The 24,690-nt window shown below is 39.5% G+C and overlaps 1 protein-coding gene across 1 annotated transcript; it reads left to right on the top strand.

The window, feature by feature from the left end:
• Positions 1-69: 69 nt before the first annotated feature.
• Positions 70-23,710, top strand: mettl16 (methyltransferase 16, N6-methyladenosine). Its single transcript, XM_057838214.1, has 10 exons — positions 70-215; positions 443-580; positions 11,424-11,611; positions 11,712-11,852; positions 12,055-12,170; positions 12,316-12,458; positions 14,429-14,498; positions 16,529-16,618; positions 22,511-22,684; positions 22,921-23,710. Exons 2-10 carry the CDS (start codon positions 453-455, stop codon positions 23,500-23,502), a joined length of 1,632 nt encoding a protein of 543 aa, XP_057694197.1. The 5' UTR covers positions 70-215; positions 443-452; the 3' UTR covers positions 23,503-23,710.
• The last annotated feature ends 980 nt before the right edge of the window (positions 23,711-24,690 follow it).

Raw genomic sequence — 24,690 nt, 5'->3', positions numbered from 1 at the left:
AAAAAATATTAAATAACCGGGTGAATCGGTAACAAAATGAACAGATGCAATAAATAAGGCGGCTCCGATAATTACGTTCGTTAACTTCGTCCCCTATCCTCAAGCGTCAGTGGCGGCGCAGAGTAGTGACGTCACACAACCAGGAAGCGCAAGAGTCGAACTGTAGAACGTGTGGACAACGTAGCGCCTGATTTAACTTGTCCGTAAGAGTTAAGGTAAGTGGACAAAATTGTGTTCTATTTGTACGAGCTACTGACTTGCTTAGTTTTTCATGAATGATGCGCGAAGGTATCAGATATTCATACTGATATACAGTGTGTGTAGCAGTTTGCCAAAGCTGGCAAAAATATGTTCACAAAATCCGTGGATTTATAACAGAAAGAATGCAAATTTCAACGAACTCCTCCTCACCTTTTTGTGTTTATCAATCATACATCCACAGGGCTGTTTTCATGTCTCTAAACAAGTCCATGCATCCCAGAAACCGCTACAAAGACAAACCGCCTGACTTTGCTTATCTGGCCTCCAAGTACCCTGAATTCAAAGAACATGTGCACACCAACCTCAATGGACGAGCAGTGTAAGTACAAAGTATTGTATGCCAGTTAAAGGTCGCTGACGTTTTTCATCAAGCTATTAATAAAGTATATTAGCAATGCAAACAGTTTGAACCCTACTTTTGACATCCTAGAATCTACTGTTGTCACAATACTCACATTTTCAACTCAATATCGATACTCAAAAAGAAACAAACTTGATACTGGATACCATTTTCAATACTACATAAATTAAAAAAAAAAAATAAAAAAAAAAAAGATTTAATATTACTTTTTTAATCACCTCTTTGTGCCATTGACAATGACTGACGTCCACTCATTTAGTGGCCAATTATTCGTCTGCTACGAGTTGAAATGGGTTTGTCTTTTAGACAATCCATGATTTATAGTGGGATGGGCCCTATAGAAACTAAATTAAAATACTCTGCAGGTCATTTCCTGTTGATTTTGGGTCATATCCTGGCTGTGAATGCTCATCCTTTAGTGCCATTGACGGCGATAAGACGTTTTGACTGGCCAAAATGGATTGGACATCTATCGCCATCAATGGCAGCCGATGAGTTAACAGGGAAAATCTAAAAACATCCTCCATTACAATTAGGAATTGTCCAAAATTCAAATTTTCCCCATGACAGCAAATCTCTGGTGATCTGCGGTCGCACAAAAACAATTACCGTAATTTCCCAAATATAACGCGCACTTTCCCCCCCAAAATCAACTTGTAAAATCATGGTGCGCATTATAAATGGGTACATGGATGGAGACAGAAATATATATATATGCAGGGGTGCACATAAGTTGTCAGCATGCGTGCATGCACACTAGACGTAGACAAACGCGCTGGCCCTCAACGGCTTCCATACGCTTTTGCGTACCGATGGCTGACCACTGTATTTGCGGCGGACACGAGAAAATAACTTCTCAAAATGTCGAAGAGGCAGGCCCCACTGAGTAATTATTTCCGTGTTCCTCCACCCCCGTCAAAAGACAGACAGACGACAGAGACGTCACCGGAGCGACCGGGAAAAAAAGGACTTTTGCTGAAAAGTGGCTGCAGGAGGTACCATGGCTAGAAGTAAATGATGCTCGCACGGAAATGCGGTACAAAATGTGCCGTGAGAATCCCAATGTCGCTGATAAGAGCAGCGCATTTTATGTAGGGTCAAAGAATTTCAGCCATCCAAACTTTGAAAAGCACGAAAAAAACAGAGAGCATGTGGCAATTAAGCAAGCTATAGATGTCAGACAGGACCCTGCTTGCCCTATGGACAAGTGGCGGAATAAAGGTAATGAAAACAGCGCCATGCACTGGCAAACGTGTTTTTGTTTGCATTTCACAAAGCTAAACATGCACGTTCAATAAGGTCTTATGAGGAGGACATCCCGCTTTTACAAAGGCTTGGAGTTAATGTGGGAGCCGCATAGTGCCCTTTATTTTGAATTGGTGCTTTTATGTTTATTTCTTTACATTTCACTTTAAAGTACTGGCAATTTTGTTGTGCCAGTTGATGTTAATCAAGCATTAATTGTTAATGTAATTAATTAAAGTTAATTGGCTCTAAGTAAAGCTTGTCATAATTTTATCGCATCAGGCGGGTCGACTCTCAAGCTCAATGAGGACCAAGTCACATCTCCAGGTCCTCCTCTGAGAACCTGGGCAAAAAACATATGTGCACCCCTGTATATATATATATATATATATATAAACCAATTTTTTTTATTGACACGGCCACGTTGTGTTGAAGAAACGTATGCGGCGATCCGTTGCCGACCATTACGGTACGTGACGTCACCATTTTGTTTCGGTAATACTTCACACTGATCGGCTGAATGATATCGTCTGTGTTAAATTCTGCTTTTTTCACTCTTCATAAAGCACAAAAGGGTTTTAGTTTCTTGAACTCATTTGAGTCAATGTTTATTGCAGCTCCGCAACTCGGACCATAACAAACGTAACAGCACAGACTTCCTGTGTGTGTCCGTCAACTATATCTGTCCCTCTGGAAACTCAAACCCAAATAACAATAGTTCCTATTGTTACTGTCGTGTCGACAGCGATGAGCGCTCTCGGATTTCCGACTTACGTTCTCACTTTCATTTTACCGTATCAATCCATGGAAGAAACATTTATTCATCGTGATGAAATGAGCAAGTTTTACAGCAGCCTTTAAAAGAAAAGTCACATCTGTTTTGTTTTCTCCTAGATTCTGGTATGTTGGAGAAGTTGTCAAATCATATTATTACCGTAAATATTGTCAGTTTATGGTAATGTTTTGAACTACCAATATGCTATGCTTGTGCTGTGTTTCACCAGTCAGTAGAATGACATTTCTGTATCTGTACACGAGCTCTGTTTTCTTGTATTCTTCTATTTATCGGTGCTAAAGTTAGGGTGCGCGTTATAAACGGGTACAATAATTTTCCCTAGATTTTACAAATAAATTTGGGGTGCGCATCATACACGGGTGCGCCTTATATTTGGGAAATTACGGTAACTGAAAATCGATAATTTTGCAATCAAATCTCGTATCCGGATACAACATGTCAATGTCAATACTTTGATACTTTTGACAACCCTACTAGAATCACACAAGCTAAATAAATTATTGAAACCTGTCACTTGACTGGTTAAAATGTTAACGAGCTAATGGTATATAGAAAGATGTGACAAATAACACGCACACAGATCCCAACAAGAGTGAATGTGTTCATTATATTGATATAAAAAAGGTAATTTGTTGCATTGCTCATAATAGTGAAATGTTATTTTGAAAGCAATTAATTTAGATTTGCCTCCGAAACATAAAATAAAACTCTAGTGAATCCTCATACATATTCTTTCTAATCCTTCATGTGCTCCTAGGTTAATTCTTCCAGTATCCTATGCAGCTCTTGTCAGTGCAGTTTTCTTTTCAAAACCGGTACCTTGATGACTGTTTTTAGTTTGGGAATGCTGATAAAGTCACAATAAGACAGGTTAAGTGAGTAGGAAGGATACTCCAGCGTGGCAATGTTTCCTCTGTGCAAGGAATGCCTGATGCCCGTGACTTTGTGAGCATCTGACCTACAGTAAAAGAGAAAACTTGTAGTTTGAAATTGATCTTTTTGTTTTATCAATTATTAGTTGTATACAACACCTCATGTGATGGTCACATCCACTAGGTTTAAGCTATTTGAAGGCTAAACAAGCTTTCTCCATCAACACACATTCTCCTAAACCTACATTAGGACTACTGAAGGGCCTCGGTCTACAGTGGAGTTAATGACTCAAATTTGTAAGGAAGTGATTGCGCGATTGTCAATAATTTATCAATAATTCAACAATTTATTGTACAATAATTTATTGTATACAATAATTACAATAATTAAATAATAAACCAAATAAATAATAATAAAACAGTAATACAATAATTTATTTGTAATTTACTGGGGTTCACATAGGTATTTGTACCCCTGAGAAAATAAGTGCTAATATTTGGTTAATTATTTGCAATTACAGAGGTCAGACACTTTCTCTAGTTCTTCACCAGGTTTTCATATTTGGAAACAGGGTTTTTGACCCATTCTTCCACACAAATCTTCTCTAGATCTGTCAGATTTCAGGGTTGTCGTTGACAAACACGAAGTTTCAGCTCTATCCAAAGATTTTCTATTGGATTGAGGTCTGGAGACTGGCTAGGCCACTCCAGAATCTTGAACCTTATGCAGGCATTCCTTGGTCAGCTTTGCTGTGTGCTTTGGATCATTGTCATGTTGGAAGATCCAACCACGACTCATCTTCAAGTCTCTGACTGAGGAAAGGAGGTTGTGGCTCAAAATCTCACGATATATTTCACCATTCATCCTCTGTTTTATACAGTACAGTCGTCCTGTCCCCTTTGCTGAAAAGCATGAGGTTTCCACCCCCATACTTCACAGTGGGGATGGTGTTCTCTGGATTGTACTAATTTCTTTTTCCTCCACATACGAGTAAAAATTGCACCAAAAAGTTCTACTTCTGTCTCATCTGATCACCTGACCTTCTACCATGATCCCGAAGCATCATTCAGATGGTCTCTGACAGACTTCAGACGGGCCATCACGTGTACTGGCTTCAATAGGGAAACCCTCAGAGCAATGTATGATTTTAACCCACTGTACCGTAGTATTCTACTGACAGTAGCCTTTAAAACTGTGCATCCAGCTCTATTCAGGTCATTGAGCAGCTCCTGCCGTGTAGTTCTAGGCTGAGCCCTCACTTTTTCATCATGAGTAATGCCCAACGAGGAGAGATTCTACATGGAGCCCCAGTCCGAGGTTGATTATCAGTCACGAGGCATGGAAAATGAATGAATGAATGCTGCAACTGTTGATTTTTCTCACCAAGCTGCTTTCCAACGGTCCCATAGCCTTTTCCAACTTTGTGGAGCTCAACAATGTTTTTTCTGGTGTCTTTCGAACGTTCTCTGGTCCTGCCCATGGTAGCAGTTGGATTTTGACTGACTGTGGGGTGCACAGGTGACAATATTGAGCTCAAACGGGTGGTGGGTTGGTGGTTACTCATGGGGTAAAGGTGGACTTTTCCAAAGGTAGACTGACAACTCTTTGAGTGTCATAATGATTGTTGATTCTCAGGGGTCCAAATACATATGAACCCCCAGTAAATTACAAATAAATTATTTAAAAATCATGCAATGTGATTTCTGGATTTGATTTTAGATTGTTTCTGTGAGTGGAAAATCAGTGATTGAAATTTTAGACCTCTACCTATTTTCTAAGTGGGTGGACTTGCAAAATCACAAGGGGGGCAAATACTTCTTCTCCTCACTGTTTAAAACGACAAAATGAAAGTACAGCAGTGGCTGCATTTCTTTTTGTGCTGCGATAATCTATTTGTAAAGCCACGCATCATTTCTAAACTTGAAATATAATCTGTCAAAATCTGTCAATTTTTCTTTGTTTGATTCGATTATCATCATCGGGGAAAATGCAACATTAACAAAAAAAATCAAATTAAGCCATAGTTATGAGGTAGATATCTGTGACTTATTTACGGACACCATTTTTTTCCCCATTGTGACGTAATTTGTTTAAAAGTTTAAAATATGCGAGTGAATAATTTTTTTAAAGTCGTTTTTTTTTTTTTTTTTTTTTTTTAAACGAAACATTAGACATCAATAATGATTCTAAGCTAAAAATGTTTGACATTTTGAATAAGAAATATAATTACCTTTTTATGGCTGGGTTGAAACAAAAGCGGTTGCGCGACGTCTGTAAACCAGAGTTTCCAGGGTAAAACGGACAAATTAAAAATAGTACGGGGGCTTAATGCGCCATGAATCTGATATTGGAGCATATAGATATATTGTTCGATCAAACAACAATTATTTTGGCTTAAAATACAGCAGTTTATTTTAGAAAAGGGTGTAAGAGCAGAAACAGCTTTTTCAGTCTTGTCTGTGTTTTCCGACCTATATATAAATTGTCTAATACTTGCCTGACAGCCAAAACAATCTTCCCTCGCCGGATCGGAACCAATGTCGAGACGGCTCTGTTCCGCAAACGACAGGTTTGACACCAAAAAACTGCAATCAAATTCTCCGCAAGCAGGCACATCTGTTTACCTGTTCAATAAATATTATATGAGAGCAAATCGCAGCCAGACTATTGACTTGAAATGTGGTTTCCGATGACAAAAAAGGGATGTCGGGGATTTGCGTTGCAGCTGCAGAAAATATGGATTTTCATCACCAGCCAACCATCAGTGAAATGTTTATTTTTGGGGTGGAATTCCCATTGAATTGAGTCTTCTGGGCTGCTATGTCAGATAATGCTCAATTTCTTCTAGAAAATGATTGGAATTACAAATGCTTTGGTAGCAATATATTCATTCATTTTGCTTCCAATGGAAAAAAAAAAAAACACAAAAGCGAATGGAAAACAAATAATTATAATTTTACACAAAACTCAAAAAATGGGGCGGACAAAAGTATTGGCACCCTTTGAAAAAAATCATGTGATGCTTCTCTAATTTGTGTAATTAACAGCATCTTTTACTTTACTGTGGCACATAACAGGTGGTGGCAAAAACCAAATAACACTTGCAGCAAGTTAAAATGGATTAAAGTTGGCTCAACCTCTGTCCAGTGTCCTTGTGTGTACTACATTGAGCATGGAGAAAACAAAGAAGACCAAAGTACTGTCTGAGGACTTGAGAAGCAGAATTATGAGGACGCATGGGCAATCTCAAGGCTACAAGTCCATCTCCAAAGACCTGAATGTTCCTGTGTCTACCGTGCGCAGTGTCATCAATAAGTGTAAAGCCCATGGAAATGTGGCTAACTTCCCTAGATGTGGATGGAAGAAAAAAATTGACAAGAGATTTCAACGAAAGGTTGTGCGAATGGTGGATAAAGAACCTCGACTAAGATCCAAACAAGTTCAAGCTGTCCTGCAGTCTGAGGGAACAACTGTGTCAACCTGTACTATCCGTCGGCGGCTGAATGAAAAGGGACTCTCTGGTAGCATACCCACTTCTGACCCAGAGACATAAAAAAGCCAGGCTGAAGTTTGCCAAAACTTACCTGGGAAAGCCAAAAATGTTTTGGAAGAATGTTCTCTGGTCTGATGAGACAAAAGTAGAGCTTTTTGGGAAAAGGCATCAACAGAGTTTACAGGGAAAAAAACGAGGCCTTCAAGGAAAAGAACACGGTCCCCACAGTCAAACATAGCGGAGGTTCCCTGATGTTTTGGGGTTGCATTGCTACCTCTGGCACTGGACTGCTTGACCGTGTGCATGGCACTATGAAGTCTGAAGACTACCAACACATTTTGCAGCATAATGTAGGGCTCAATGTGAGAAAGCTGGGTCTTCCCGCAGGATAATGACCCAAAACACACTTCAAAAAGCACTAGAAAATGGTTTGAGAGAAAGCACGGTAGACTTCTAAAGTGGCCAGGATTAAGTCCAGACCTGAATCTCATAGAACACCTGTGGAGAGATCTGAAAATGGCAGTTTAGAGAAGACACCCTTCAAATCTCAGAGACCAGTAGCAGTTGGCCAAAGAAGAATGGTCTAAAATTCCAGCAGAGCAATGTAAGAATCTCATTGATGGATACCGGAAGCGGTTGTTTGCAGTTATTTTGTCTAAAGGTTGTGCTACCAAGTATTAGGCTGAGGGTGCCAATACTTTTGTCTGGCCCATTTTCGGAGTTTTTTTTTTTTTTTTTTCATTCTCTTGTGTGTTTTTTTTTTTCATTGCAAGCAAAATAATTGAAGGTATTACTACCAAAGCATTTGTAATGGCAATCATTTTCTGGGAGAAATTGAACATTATCTGACAGAATTGCACGGGTGCCAATACTTTTGGCCAGCACTGTAGAAGGATGAGAGTAATCATCGAGATGGATGTGACCCACTCTTTTCTTGGAGGGATAAATCCCCTGTCTTTTGGGATGGGCAGAGCAGCTGTTTGAGAGAAAATAGAGTGAACAGAGAAATGCATTTTTTCTTTCCTCATACGATTCTAGTACCATTTGTCCTTTGTTGCTTCCCATCCATTGCAAGAATATGCGCGTAAGCCCACGTGCCATGGACGATGTAAAGCACGGGCACGTTCACGCTCTGTCTGGCGTCGGCCATTGCTCCAACGTGGCTGGATTTGCGTGCTCGCCCATCATTTGTTCACCAGATAGGGTTGCCATAGAGATGTGCCGTTTGCAGCGTTGCTCATCATCTTTAGTGCACAATCTGGTGTGCACACGTATCCACCTCGGGGATAAAAATAGAGATCTGGCCTGAGCAGCCCTACTGTCGGAATATTGATCTTTTTCTAATTAGGCCTCTGAGGTAGAAGGGACGAACATCTGAGAGAGACAGAGTGCAGCTGTGTCCTTTTTTGTTTTTCTCTCATTCTATTATTCACTTTAGAGATTTTAGACTCAATGAAAAATAAACATATAGCTCTTTTGTTCTTCCCTTTCTTGTGCTTCCTTTGGTTCTGATCTTACATGGTCTTTTCCAGGATCCCCAAAATGAGTGTTTCTGAGAAATTGAGCTAAACTGTAATACCATGTTTAACTAAATATATGCCTATAGCTAGGGTTGTTCCGATCATGTTTTTTTGCTCCCGATCCGATCGTTTTAGTTTGAGTATCTGCAGATCCCGATATTTCCCGATCCGATTGCTTTTTTTTTTTGCTCCTGATTCAATTCCAATCATTCCCGATAATTTATCCCGATCATATATATTTTGGCAATGCATTAAGAAAAAAATGAATAAAACTCGGACAAATATACTGTATACATTCAACATACAGTACATAAGTACTGTATTTGTTTATTATGACAACAAATCATCAAGATGGCATTTACATTAACATTCTTTCTGTGAGAGGGATCCACGGAGAGAACGACTTGTGACTTTGTATATTGTGACTAAATATTGCCATCTAGTGTATTTGTTGAGCTTTCAGTAAATGATACTGTGGCCATCCCAAATGCATGATGGGAAGTGGAACTATGACTGTGCGTCGTGCTACAAATTGATATATCTTCTCTGCGTTGGGAAATAACTTATGGTGTTTAGACAAGGATCAATTGCCACCTTGCTTCTCCACATTGCTTTCAATGATATTTATATTCACAGGGAGAGGGAATGCAAGGCTTTAGCTAATTAAAAAAAGGCTCCAAAGACTGCCAAAAGTCACTCTACTCATTTTGCGCTGCCTTTTATCTTTCTATATAGGTAAAACAGTGTCATTACAGATTGAGTGCGTCAATGAGTGAGAGAGTTGGGCAGTGCATACATTAATTGCGTTAAATATTTTAACGTGACACATTTTTTAATAAATTAATTGCCGCCGCTATCGGCATATTTTTGATAACCCTACCTTAAGCCTAAACTAAAGACTCTGGATGAGTCATAATCATAATAATCGAACATAAAATGTTAATATTATGTCTGTAACGTTAAATACAATTAGAAAATGATTAATTTAAAAAAACAAAACAAAACAAACAAACAAACAAACAAAAAAAAAATATATATATATGTATTAAAAAAGGCATGGCCGATATTTTTTTGCCGATTCTGATACTTTGAAAATGACGTGATCGGACCCGATTGGGATGCCAATCGATCGGAACATCTCTACCTATAGTTGTTGTTTGCCTCACTGGCCAACATTTATTTTCTTCCATTTTCTGGTGCATGAATTTTTAAACATTGTTCATATGTTCTTACCCCAATGCCAGTTCAACTTTTCAGCCCTCTGTACAATTATATACATTTTTCTGAATCGTTGGCAACATTAGGTTGTCATAGTTGACTGATTTTCACATAGTGTAGCCATTTGGCAGCATTGCAGTACAGCACATGTCACATTATCCTTATTGTTGGTCTCCTGTGTCTGCTGTTGTCTAAAACATGGCGGACCAGGTACAGTATTATGTTGCCACACATTGTTACTTTGTGGCCACTTTCTAAGTGCCAACTATGCACTTGTACGGTATCATCACCCCCTTTGTCACAAATATCAGTTTGCAATAATTTTGCATTGAACAGAAAATTTAATTTTCAAATAGAAACAACTTCTTACCTAAATTAGAAGTAAGGTCAGATTCAGCACCCCAATTACATAAGAACAAGTGTGCATCAATGTAAACACATGTTTTGTTGATCAGTGTATTGTGATGCCTATGCTAATTTAGCCCTTTGTCCTGTTGTTGTCGCTTCATATTGTATGACATTTGGAAAAACTATGCAACGTAATGTAATAACCCTCGTCCTTTGGTGATTTTTTTTTCCCCATACACAATTTTAGATGGAATCTCCTTTTTTGATTGTTAATATTGTGAAATTGCACAACAATATTTTGTATCAGTTATTTAGGGGGCGGGTTTCAGTTTGACATCAGCATTTTTTCAACATCCTTATCCAATTTGTGAGTGGGCTGCCAAGTTAATATGTCGTTTTGTGTCAATGGAGTAAGGTGTTGACCTTCACCATTAGGCATATGTGCTCAGTTTGAGCAAATTCCTTGTAAAATATAATGTTAGCCTCCACAGATAAATGGCATCTCATATATGTTTGTCTCTCACACCTGACACTAATGTGGTTCTTCTCTCCCCCACATTTGCTTTGTAACTATACATTTTTGGGATATTAGGTGTCAGGAGTAGTAGGCAAGGGATAACATTTTAGCAAAATGCTGTACAAAGAGGGCATAACAATTCAGTCAAAATTTGTAGGTGGAATTTGCATCCCTTTCATGTGTTGTTTCCCTGTATTCCAATGAAAACATGTTGAAATGCAAGATGCTGCCAGCATCGGGATGTGTCTAATTACATCTGTCAAGCTGCGAAAACAATTCAGCAAAGCTTTAATTATTCGCATTCCGCCCACTCCCTCTGTCTGCAAGCCGCATCCTTTCGTATGACAGCTGCAACGGTTTGACATGCAGCGAGCCACATTTGGGGCTGGGTATCCTCCATAAAAATGGGAGGCGTTAATTGTGTTTAACTGTGGTGGATTTCATTGTCTTTAAGTGTGGATTGTAAATTAATGAGCTGCTTATCTAAGGTGTGTGGTTGTAGGAGGAGCGTGTACATGGGGTTGGTGGGTTAATTAAGTGTCGCCACACAGCAGAACCAAAAAAAAAAAAAAAAAGTACCCCACTACTTTACTTGCTGCGTTTTCACACTTCTAGTTTCCTTAATATGGATCTATTTTTTTAAGCATTATCATAAAAAATATTTGTATCTATAAATTAAATTATCAAAGTATTGAGTCAGCATTGGTGGAAGAGTTTTGCATGTCAATTGTTTGCATCGGTTTTCCTCTATGCAATTCTGGTGGTACCCATTTCTGTTGCATTCCTTCTAGACTAAATTTCAAGGAGCCAGAGGCCGTACGAGCTCTGACCTGCACTCTTCTAAAGGAGGACTTTGGTTTGAGCATTGAGATCCCTCTGGAGCGACTCATACCTACTGTCCCTTTGCGCCTCAACTACATACACTGGGTGGAAGATCTTATTGATGGCCAGAAGCAACTACGTAGAGGCATTGACATTGGTGCGGTCATATTATATTATGAATCAATATTATAATTAAAATGACAGCATTTCCTCATTGATCATTCATAGCGCCTTTGAGACTGTTTATTTGTTTGAAGGCACTGGTGCGTCTTGTATATACCCTTTGTTGGGAGCCTCAATGAACGGCTGGTTCTTCCTCGCAACCGAGGTGGATGATATATGCTTTGACTACGCCACCAGGAACGTGGAGCAGAACAATTTGTCGGACTTGGTTAAAGGTAACTCGAAAACAAATTGTCCATGACTGTGAATGTAAGTGTAAATGGTTGATGTTATTTTTTTAAATCATTGTGAGCAATAGGAAATAAATCTTGAAAGTTAATTCAGAGGATTTCCTCATAGTTTAGCAATGGCATTTAATTTGAGGGAGAATTTGTAGCTTTCATAGTTAAACATTTATTGTTGTTTTGTGTACTATAGTAGTAAAAGTTCCGCAGAAGACTCTGCTAATGGATGCTTTGAAAGAAGAGACAGAGATCGTGTACGACTTCTGCATGTGCAACCCTCCTTTTTTTGCCAACCAACTTGAAGCCAAGGTGAATCTGCTCTTGTTTTCAACTATTTAACAGAATCGAAATGTTTGCTAGGTAGCTGTCTGAAGTGGGATTTGTTTTCACAGATAGTAACAGACATTTAATAGGATTTGATCTTAATCTCTGTCTGTCTTGCTGCTCGCTGCAGGGGGTCAATTCAAGGAACGCACGGCGGCCTCCTCCCAGCTCGGTCAACACGGGCGGGGTGACAGAAATCATGGCAGAGGGCGGCGAACTGGAGTTTGTTAAGAGGATCATTCATGACAGCCTCCAGCTCAAGAAACGCTTGCGGTGAGGAACAAAGAAAGCTTCGCCTTCAGGGGGAGGGGCATAAAACTAAATGTGTCAAAGTATGAATTACCCAAATTGTGACTAGGAGTGGTAAAAATGTTTGAAGTGGCGGATGAATTGACTTTTTGGAAAGGTTCTAAAAGGTTTAAATGCACTCCCAGTGAGGGGAAGTGGGGCAATGGAAAAATGGGTTGCACGCATATTGATGGAGCTGTCACTTACAGTCGCTTTAATGATTTTGGCACACAATCACCCTACTCTGTATCTGGGAACCCACTGGGAACATCTGTGTTTGGGTGGGTGACGCTTTAACAACCTCTCCCTCCGCGTCACAGTGCTGTCAACGGGGCAGTGGAGGAAGCGGGGCCTGCCATGTGTGACAATTAGAACAAATTAGACATGCCACACCTGTGTGTGTTCCAGAAAGACTGATGTTAACACCTCCCTGCTCTTGTGTCGCGTTGATGCACGATTACAGGTGAAAAAGAGCGTATAAATGAATCCTTCTTTCTGAGGATTGGCGTTTGGGGCCACCCAACCGTGACCGGCTGTCACTCCGAAACCAAAAAGCATGCCTGGACAAAAGAGCTAGCAGGTGTCCATGGCAACTGCCAGCTTCACCAATTGGTCCCTTGAGACTCACCAACACCCGCCCTCCTTTCACTCCCTCTTCATTATAGGGCAAACTTCCTTTGCTCCAGATATGTGTGCAAAAGAACACTTAAAAGAATATAATGATTTGCATTTATTATGTCATTGATATGAAGATGTTCATCTCTAATAAAAATGTCTGCACTTGAAAAACAGGGCATGAATTTGATCAGGATCATTTAGCAGCTGCAACTTTAAGTGTGCAGCTCCTAAATAGCTCTTGCTGTGTTAGCATCAGTTAATATGGCATATATTCAATATTCCATCGCACCATGTGATGCTGACGTGACAACCAAATCCTATCCTATTTAAGCTCAATCATATCTTCCTATTTAATAGCCATTATGACTTGTGGTGTTACGCAGAATACTAGATCAGGTCCACTCATAGCTTACTGATGTTTCACTGGGACTCCTAGGAACATAACTTGATTACCATTTGACTTACCGGTATAAGCTGAACAGGTGTCTTAAAATTCTCAATACTTTGGCCTCCACTCAGTCTAACAACATGTCCCAGTTATTTATCTTGTGTATCAGGCTATCAGCCTCTTGAATAAATAAACATTAAACCCTAAGTAGTAGTTGTTTGAACAAAACAAAAACAAAAAAAAACGGGTGGTGCCAACACTGTGTCACCCAAATTGCCTGTACAATGACATCTCATGAAACAATGTGTCTAAGTAGACTAAATTTACACATCACACACCGCCTGCACAGCAGGCATGGCATCTATACTTCAGTTGGCAAAAGAGGCCGTAACATCAAGGAATTATAAATTACAATCAACAACATTATCTTAGTGGAATGTTTAAAGAGCATTATTAAATAGTTGACGGTATATTTGGAAAAATATTATGACATATTTTGTACAAAATGCAATATTTCTTTTCAAATGTATACAAATAAAGATAAAATAATTGGTATTTTCTGGGCCGAGTTCTGTAAAGAAACTGCCCATGGCTTGATTTCAGTTTCGAAATTGCGATTCTTTTTGTCAGTGCTCAGATTTAACTATCTCACAATGTATGTGTAGCCCAGAAAACAAAAAAGGAATGTTTAAGATCAGTTGAAAAAGACATATGAGGATAACTTTATCGTTTGAACAGGCCCCTAGGAGTCACAAGTTGTGGCCTTATGAAAAATCAATGAGCTTTTTGTAGTACTTGAACACTTAACAAAGCCTGTATTGTGGCAAGGTTTTTTGAAAATCTTGTCTGAAATAGCATTCCCCTGGTAGATTTCTCATGTGTTGTATGTAACTCCTCTGCTTGTTAGGCAATCACTCTTAACGTGGAAAAAAAATGCTCCTTTCTACAGGTGGTACAGTTGCATGCTGGGGAAGAAATGTAGCTTGGCCCCACTGAAGGAAGAGCTGAGGAAGCAAGGGGTGAGTGGCCAATTAGAGGAAAAACACCATGACATCTGTATATGTACTGTACTTGTGGACATATTTCGGTCAAGTATTCACAGGCATTCTAGGTCAATCACCATACACATGTTGTTTAAAAAAAAAGTGAGAGAGAGGTGTGTAGACAATTGTCATGACTCCTCCTACTCTTGACAATAAAAGTGTCTGCCAGGGGAGGTGATAATTAAAATGGATTCACTGTTCCTAACAGGCCAAGCGAGCATTATCACAAGCGCGCCATGAATGTGCTGATTTCTGTTAGAAGTGCATGACTACCTCACAAGGTCCTGTGCTGCTTAACAGCCATGAGTGTCATTAGTTGGAACTAATAGCCCAGCTCATGACTCCTGACTGGATCAGGCCAATAGTCCCGTGCCACTCACTAGTCTCACGTGCTTGAATGAGCAAGACTTTGGGTCCTTTGGTTGGCTGCACCTGCACCCTTCTGAGAATTGAGCTCGCTGTGGCTGCTCATCAACAAGAGTGCAGTTTGGGCAAGAATCCTGAGGGGATCATCTAAATTTAAGAAGGGATGAAGAAAAAAGGGGGCATAGTTTACATGTCAGTTGTTTAATAACAGTTTTCTTTTAGCGTATCCATACGTATAACATATAATTAATTAGCTACGGAAAATTTTCGTCGTCGGTTAACCTAGCTTGCATCCCCTTTGGAATGCATTAGGAAACTGAAGTACCACTCCTGCACAGGCAGAATATGTGAGCTTCATACAGGAAGTCTGGAGTGTTTACCATTCCCAATAGTGGCACATTGAGTGGAACTGAATAGTATCACGGGGTGGAAATGTCACTCTAAGCAGTTCTGTCATGCTGCTAAGTGTGGTATTCGCACAAGTTGTCCCACTTTGTGTTCCTTTGTCACATGACACCTCCACACTTCTCTTTTCACACCAGCAATGAAGAGATCGAGCGCTCAGTGACCGCAGCGTTTGCTGACCGATCACATCAAACAGAGTTCACGTTTAGTCAAGCAAACTCTTCTTCTGAGACTCTTGATACATTGAATGCGATCATGCACAGCTGTTTAACACATCTTGTCAAGTGGTAATCTACTGACATCAAATGAGGGCGTGTCTGCTCAATTTGTCTCGCACTAAGTTTTTATATTTCATGAGAATTATAAACTATCATGAATAATATTCCATGAATCTGAGGTCAGGTCGGAGAGGCAGCAGTTATGTAGGGAAACCCAACTTCCCTCTCCCAGTCACCTCAGCCAACTCTTACAGTGGGATCCGGAGCCTCTTCTCTGTGGTGACGTAGGGTTGACGAAAATATTCACAACATCAGGATACGGCAGTATTGGAGTAAATAAAGTAAAATTACGAAAACAAGTAACGTGATATATGATATTGATAGATAACTAAATAAATAGGTATTTATGTGTATATCTGTAGCCCGTGAATAAGGCCACTGATGTTTGCGTAACAGGCGGATTAAAAAAAAAAAAAAGGTCAGGCACAAAAATGTTTTTTATTCTACTTGGGAACCAGTACAAATTGATAGAGTGCTTTGCTGCCCAACCCTACTTATGACTGAGTTTTATTCTCACAAAAAGTGCGTTTTCACAGAAACTACAAAAGTATCTCAAAAAAGACTCAGCCAGCGAGAAAATGAGGTGTTCGGTTTTTCCTTTATTTTATCCTGTATTTTCAACTTTCCTGCACTATAACTAGCTTCCTACGATATCATAATAGTTATCGTAACGTGAGCGTAATCCCGTGATCATATTTAGCTATGAGATTCAGATCTCGTAACATCCTGAGTGAGACGTGCCTGAAACACCTCACCTGGGAGGCGTTCTGCATGCATCCTGAAGAAATGGGATCTGCTTCAGCTCACACTAAACCCTAACAAGGATAAGTGTGTGTGTCTGTGAAAAATGAATGGAAGATGTTTTCTCGTAAAAATCATTCACAACCAGAAAAAAGGTGTTTGTTGACTGCTTTGTGATAAATTTTGTTTTGGTTTGGTTTTGGATCTCGTTTCCAGGTACCCAAAGTGACGCACACAGAGTTCTGCCAGGGCCGGACCATGCGATGGGCGCTGGCCTGGAGCTTCTATAATGATGTCACAGTTCCGGTAAGTCTTTGCTGGCCTCGGGTGGGCCATTTTATTGCTCGGGCTTGTCTTTGCCTGCTCATTGGCGTTTCCAACAGCCAAAATCCATCTACTCAATAATGCACCTCCTCAGACCAGCCCCCCTCCTTAACTGCATCTTTCATTCTTCCATCACACGCTCTTATTCCTCCTCCAGGGAGAGCTTTATGTGGTTTTAGTTTGGCAGTAGCCTGGCAACAGTTGCTAGGGCAGGAAATGTGCGCCCTCACTGTCTTTTGTCTGGACAGTGAGAGTGTTGGAGAAAACACAACAATAAACTGTGTCAGTGTCCGTCATCAGGAAAAATATTGATGTCTGTGTGCTAGAAAGATAACTGGAAGTGACTACTCAGCAGATGCATGAGCGGTGTTGTTGGACTAGACTATTTTAGCCTTTCTAGTTAAGATCAGTTGAGCAGAATAATCGGCCTACATTTATTCCTGTGACCCTCTTGCATCTATATTGTTGCTCTGATATTGACTTACAGAGGATTCTGCATGTACAGAAACCCATGCATGGTTGACTAATTCTGCTCAGGTGCATGTCTTCCTATGGATGTCAGGCTCTCGTGCATGTGCATGAGGCAGGCTCATTAATGTTATATGCGGTCTTAAACATATGTGGCACGCATGCAACTGTGACCTACTTCATCCTTATACCACTGGGCAAATTTCAAAATGAAAATAGGTTTTTCTGAGAGAAAATAATCATATATACAGTGGTATGAAAACGTTAGGGCACCCTAATTTTTAAGATTTGCTTTTATACGTCTCCGTTTGTGTAGATCACTTACAAATGGCCACCTTAAATAGCCTAGTTTACCTGGCAAAATCTGTGTTCCAATAAGCAATAACTAGTTCGAAAGATATTTAAATCAAGAAACAACAAGGTATCCTCAAATTAATGCACGCGGCTTCTTTTGACTTAATAATTATTGCACAATTTCCTTAAAGTGGAAGTTCAGAATTTTTTACATTAGGCTTAATCTTCGAATTAGCGGGGGTTAAATTAGTCGGTGGAGTTGATTTAAACTATTATACTATTTCAAATTCCGTGCAGTTTGTCAGTTATTCATTAATTTTAGGGCTCCGGAGTGCCTAAGCTTGCGCGAGTCAATGGCACCTTCCTAGCATGCCAATAAAAAAAAAAAACGATACTAACAGATCTTAATTCAAAATGCAGATCGTTGTTCGAAATACTCATGCGGCCAAAACTATGTCACACCAAACGCCGTAATGCATTTATTTCTGTGGGACTTTTTTTTTTTTTTTTTATATGTTTATTACGACTACAATAGAGAGGAGTGCTTCGGCCACTTGTGCTCATGCTGCATTCGAGGAAGTTGGGAAGTAGGACTTATCCCCCTCGGATGGTACCAGTTGCGACCTTAAAGCGTTCCAAGTGTTTTTTATTTTGGCCATCAAAAGACATGTTAACCCTCAGCAAACATGGCTTCTCGTAAGCGGTCAAATAGTGGAGGAAAAACGACTGCTAAGGTAAATAGACCACACTGTAAACTGCCTTCTTTAGTTTTACTATTGGTGGTCTGCTTTTCGACGGGCAGCGCATTTATCGACTGACGTCTGATTGAAGGAACTCGTGAAGTCGGGGTACTGTTTTTTTTCTGACTTTGCGACTAGCGCCCCCCAGTTCGAGTGGCATTCCAATGATATTTATCCTGGTCGGAGGTTGGAAAACTGATTTCCCACCTTCCTCGAATGCAGCATCCGTCTACAGAGTCTTGACTGAAGAACGGCAACATAATGAAACATGTTAGAGGCTGTGGAAACAGAAGAAATAAGCAAATGAGAGTTTCCACAAATTCCATATGAAGAACAAGGAACAATACAAACTTTGGATGATTGCTGCTGGCTACGACATAAACACTCCGGTGGAAAAAATGTCACTCCACTCTGCAGCCTGATACTTACAGAGCTACTGGATTACAAATGTTGCTGTTCAAACTGCAGTTATTGACAAGCAGTGGTAAGTTTTAATAACTTCATCCTGAAAACATAGCCAACACTATTGATTGCATGGGTCATTGTTGATTTTCATGCGCGCACGTGTTTTTTTTTTTATTGGCATGCTAGGACGGGCTCATTGAATCGCGCAAGCTTAGGCGCTCCGGAGCCCTGAAACTAATAAATAACTTACTAAATACACAGAATTTGTTGAAATCAACTCCACCGACTTATTAAAACCTGCTAACTTGAAGATTAAGCTCAATGTAAAAAATTCTGAACTTCCCCTTTAACTCCTATAAACTTCTTTTTCACTTCTCAAATATTAATAAATATTTTAGTTTTTCTGATATAAAATATAGTTAACTGAAATTGCTTATCCATACAATCCATGATTTATAAAGGAAAATCTTCAAAATTGTCATCAGTATCCAAATCTTTTCGCACGACTGTATGAAATCATCAATTTTGATAGGAAAAAGAGGACATTGTGTGGCAGCAAGTTGTTCAAATAATTCTGGAGTTAGTTTTCCTGGAGATTCTTGCTATTTAGTTTTTTTTTTCCCCCTGCTACCCTCAAAAGAGAAATTATACACTCTATTAACCCCCCCACCCCCCCACCCCCAATTTTCCTCTCCTTTTTTCCACAGACACAGAAACTATAATTCCATTGTGTTTTTTTTTTGGGGGGGGGGGGGCACCAATGTTAAAATTGTAAATGTGTCAACAAATTGAGATTAGAAAGATGCCTGTTGATTCATTAATGCTTGGAATAAGCAACGGCAACTAGTTGTCAATCTTGACACGCCATTCATTGTCAATAAGAGTTTCTCTGTAGATTTTGGGGGTGAGCGCTTTCATCTACACGATAACATTAATATAAAAAAGAAAATCCCAGTATGGATAGAACACATCTTTTGATTTTCCAAGTTTTTGTGGATACCTCAAATGGTCTGGAAATGCATTTTTGGGAGAACACCTGTGACAATGAAGAATTTTATAAACATGAAACACTTATACCTTGTTGGTACTAGTTATCATGGCTGTGCACATAACATACAGTAACTAGCACAATGGAACTCATTGACAAAAATACAACTTTCATGTTGGCTTTTGTAGAAGTAAAGTAAGACTATTAAAGTTTCTTTGTAACTGACTGAGAAGACATTATCAGTTATTTGTTTTCGTTTTTAGTCATCCTTAAAAGTGGAGTGACTGATTTCCCAGAATGCCCAATGTCTTCCTTTGCTCCATGGCCACACATAATTAAGTACTGTATACCTGGAAAACAGAAATGTTAAATCTCGTAAGGAAAAGCGGCCTGGAAAATGAATGAATGAATTTAAAAGTAGGATATCATAAATTAAATGGGAAATTTGGGATTAATTACAAATCCATTCTGCCCCATCCATGGCAAGGAGGTTGGCAATCTTGTTAGATTGCTTTTATGTGATTGTGAATCCAAGTACGTTTGTGTGATAGTGTTCATGTGAAATTGTCAAGACTTGTTGTGCGGGTACTGTTGTGAAATAGCTATCAGACTATCAAGTGGAAATGGGCTTTATTGAGATGACAGATGAGGGAAAGTGTATCATGAAACCCCTGATTGAACATGCGACTATCTCATAATTGTCTTCAGGCAACATCAATTACTAAAAATTAAGCGCAAATTACATTTAATGGTACTCTCCTAGCCAAATACAGAAGAAGCAGCCATGAGGTGCCCCACCCCACTTCTGAACAATCAGATTACATCAAATTCATATGTGTGCATTATTTGGCACTGTTCATTACACTAGCTTCATATTTAACAATGTCTATTATTGTAATTGCTAAGAGTGCCGGACCCTAGCACCTCAGACACGTTTCTACATGAGAAATTATAGTAGTTCAATTCTGGAAATGGCTGTGCTCTGGATAAAGATACTACAGTTCAATGACGTTAAGAGTTGACGATTACATGCAGTGTCACTCAAAATGAAATAAAATAAAATAAAGGATATAGACGTGCGCAAACTGGACTCTCAAAACACCAGCAGCCTGTGAAGGTCACAGCCCACTCCTTCACTGCTGGTCTTTGTAGGTCAGTCGGCCATACTGTCTGCCCTGTCACTGCAGACTCTCGCCTCCTTCTACTCCCTCCCTCCGCCAGCCTGGAGAGCTGTTGTGAGTGACATTGAACACATAGTCCCTGGCATGTGGGAGTGCAAGGAAGCGTTGCAGTACAACTCCTGTTGTCCCGAGATACGGTTGGGTAATGACCTCTACGCCATTACAGTTTGACTTCAAAGGGCAATCCAAGTTACAAGTCACTGCTGGTACAATGAAGAGCATGTGCTTGGAGCTCCCTCTTGTGTCCGTCATAAAGTCCACGCAGTCTTAATGCATTATGCTTGGAAAAAATATTGTTCTTTATCATTAATATAGAACACGTGTATGATTTGGAATACATCAACTGACACTCCTGGCAAATGTGGTAGTTCTAAAAGGTCTCCTTAAATTCATTTGCTGAGCTCATTATTAGTGTTGTACCATTTCTGGAAGGGGCCTCAATACGGCACCAAAATGCTGCCATCGGTATGGCGACTACTAACAAACTGCTGATGCTATTTCTCCTCTTGCCCGGCATTTCAGAGTAGAGTTGGGTAAACTATCTATGAACTCTATGCGATCGATATTTTATTCATGCTTGCTGTGGAAAAAGGATTATCAATTTGAAGTTTTTTTTAATTGATTCATTACCGAAGTTTGATGCAAAAAATATAGAGTCATATGGAATACCGTCAGGGGAAAAAAATCTATTTTTTATATTTTTATCAAACCGCTGATACTGCACAGCCAGTAATCTGTATCTGGTGCCCAAAAATAGAACTAGTAACCTGTGAATTTAAAAAAAAATCTTTTCTCTCCCCACCTCGTTACCGGTACAGCATCGGCATTACTGCAGCCGAGTATTGAAATCTTTGGGTATCCGCGGGGTCTTAAAAAGTAAATGAATAAAAGTCTATTAATACTTAAATACTATCATTTGAATTTAAGGCCTTCAAATGTCTAAAATTCTCATAAAAGGTCTTAAATACGACTGCGAAACTTCTTAAAAATCGATTGACTTTTATTTAGAAAACGCTTAAACTTCAGTCTTGCTTTTAAATGATTTGATTTTTGGGGACGCTATAACAGAACTACCTCTGCTGCCCGGTCAGAATTTATCGAACACCACTAGCTATTGCTGGGCACGCGCAGTTGCATGTTGACCGCTTGGTTAGCATAGCAACCGGGAAAACTTTAAACAGAACCGAATTACAGTACTTGCATTCATTGGTAAGTAGCCAATGGCCATTGGCTAGAAAGTTTACAAGTCTTGATTCACAACAGAGAAATTTCGGGTGTTTCAGTAAGGTTAAGAATTCTGTATTGCAATGTGAAAGAGCTGTGAATAAATTGATATACAGTACTTTGCAAGTAATTTCCGGCCTCAATTTTCCTTCAAATCTTTGTACTTTTTTTTTTTGCCAGCATCGATGTGAAATGGGTCTTACATTTTATTCGTTATGGTCTTAAAAAGTCTTGAATTTGGCTTGTTGAACCCTGCATCTGTATTGGGTGCCAAAGAATGGTTTCGGAACAATAAGACTCAGTTTAAGGGTAAAAGATCTGAGATCAAACACAAACTTTTATTGGAATTTGGTGACCACCAGATTTTTTTTCCAATAGGTATTTTTGTAATCAAACTGCTCCAGTATACATTGTAACCCTTATGATTTCTTTACTGTGCAAGTAATAGTTTATTTTGCCTTATGAAATAGATTTATAAATGATATTAAACTCCTATTTCTGTGTGATTAACAATTACAAAAAATTAACAAAAATCTTTCTTCTTTATGTTGTATTCTCCACCGACTTGCATCAGTCACCCCCCAGTAAGAAGCGCAAGTTGGACAGAGCACGGAAGCCTCTTTCTTTCTCACTTCCACATCTGGCTCTGAAGGAACTCCAGGTAAAGGCTCGTTCCCTGGGGTGCACTGGCCGCAATCCTCTGGAAGCCATCACAACTCTGGTGGAAAAGGCGCTCACAGAGCTGCGGGTGAATTTTCATTTTTACTGAGGGGTTTACTTTAACTTAACTTTCTAGACTTAATGGTAAACCTAAACTAATGTGTTGAACTGTATCAGAAATAATGCTAAATCCAGTGTAATAATATGAATAAAAGTGATAAATGCTTTAGCCTTGGCAGAGGTCTGCACTCTTGTCTGTGCTTTAGGCAATCATTGAATATCCTTTAATCCAGTAAAATTTTGTGTTGTTTCTTTTGCATGCAGGTGCTGCACAAGCGTGTTCTGTGCAGAGAACAAGAGAAACGCCTCCTTCTGACCGCGGTGGAAAACACGTGGGTCCATGGGCGACAGAAACGGCGAGAACAAATGCGCCAGCTGCGAGAGCTGCCAAGAGCACATCAGAATGCCACCGCCATACCATCAGTCATCCAAAAGGAGCAGGAGGATTCCACTCAGGAATCCTCTGATCAGCAGCTAAGTGTAGACCCGATTGGCAACAGCGTCCCGTTTGTTGAACGCGAGGTTACGAACACCCCAGGTGTAGTGGAACAGGACCTCTCGGAAAAAGTCATCTGTGATGATGTGGAAATGCTTCCTGGGGGCTCCGCTGCAGAAACATGCAGCATTAAGAATGCTGATGATGCCATAGCAGAGAAGACCTCAAAACAACCAAGGAGCCCAGGGTCAGTGGAACACTTCTTGTTTAAGTGTCTTTTGAATGTACTGCATGAGGAGAGCGATGTATTGGTCGAGATGCATTGGGTCGAAGGTCAGAATAAGGACCTGATGAACCAGCTGTGTACTTTTCTTAGAAACACTCTTTTAAAGGCTGTTGCCAAATCTTGAACAGGGAAAGCCAAAATGGTGATGTACATGAACTGCAAGATGTGTTTTTGAAAAACTGAAACAATTGTAACAGACTGTTTAATTTCAATGTTAGTGATGGTAATATTAGACATTTAAAAGTTTGTACTTTTAAGTTAAAGCTTGTCAAGTAATCTACATTGTACATTTTATACTTCATATTGCCAGACACAGGGAATAAATGTGCTTTTCTAAAATGTTTGCTGCAGTGTGATGTCTTTTAGGACAGGACAATTTACTATAATTCATTATTTATGCTTATTATAATTTATATTGTTCCGAGTTTGAGGGTTCACATCTCAACACTGATTGGGCTTAGGGTTTGCATTCTTTCTTTGATTTAATTGGTCTTCTTTAAATTACTTCCACGTTTTAAAAAAAATGCGCGTGAAGTTCATCAAAAATGTTAAATTGTATAGCTGTCCGAATGTGTCTTTGTACACGTAAATAAAACGGAGGGGAATACAGATGCGATAACTCTTATCTTCCACTAGAGGGAGCGTATTTCATGATGAACCATGACTTTGCTTTTTGTAAATTTGCCTCTCCCGCATCGTAAAGTCACGTAAGTGTGGCTTTATGACGTGTCATTCCCCATTTCAATTCTCGAATTCCACGGGGTTCGAATTTCTTTTCTTTGCAGACGAAAAACGAAACAAAAAGTTTAGTTTTGCCGTGGTTCCGTCAACTAAACGTCACACTAGAAAGCATTTTGACCCCCCCCCCCCCCCAAAAAAACTACTAAACTCAGTAAATAACGCCACTGTCGCTTCAAGAACGCCACAAAGCGTTATGCAACCAGCAAGCACTGATTGTGATAGATGTTGACAACTTTCGACTGTGAAGACGCGATATTTTTTCAAAGGAGTAGAAATTCCGAACAATTACGTTTATTATACAGTCATTACAAAGTGTTTTATGTTCAAATAGACAAGATATATCTGCATGTACCCTTATAATAGCTTTGTTGAGCACGTGTCTAGCATGTACATAAACCGTGTTTGTCTTAGGTTTACACGTATAATTATTCGTAGCTTTTATTATTATTCTAAAAGTTCAATTCCACAAGTTATACTTGTTCTTGTTGGCGTTCTGAAAAAGGCTTTGTAGAGTCCGTGTACGGGTACTCCTTAGCATGTAGTTAAATTAATACTTTTATTCCTTGGTGTT

Source organism: Corythoichthys intestinalis, chromosome 6 (genome assembly GCF_030265065.1).
Source record: "Corythoichthys intestinalis isolate RoL2023-P3 chromosome 6, ASM3026506v1, whole genome shotgun sequence".
NCBI classification, from domain to species: domain Eukaryota; kingdom Metazoa; phylum Chordata; class Actinopteri; order Syngnathiformes; family Syngnathidae; genus Corythoichthys; species Corythoichthys intestinalis.
Note: the sequence above shows the minus strand (reverse complement) of the source record. Positions and strands in the feature narration are given on the sequence as shown.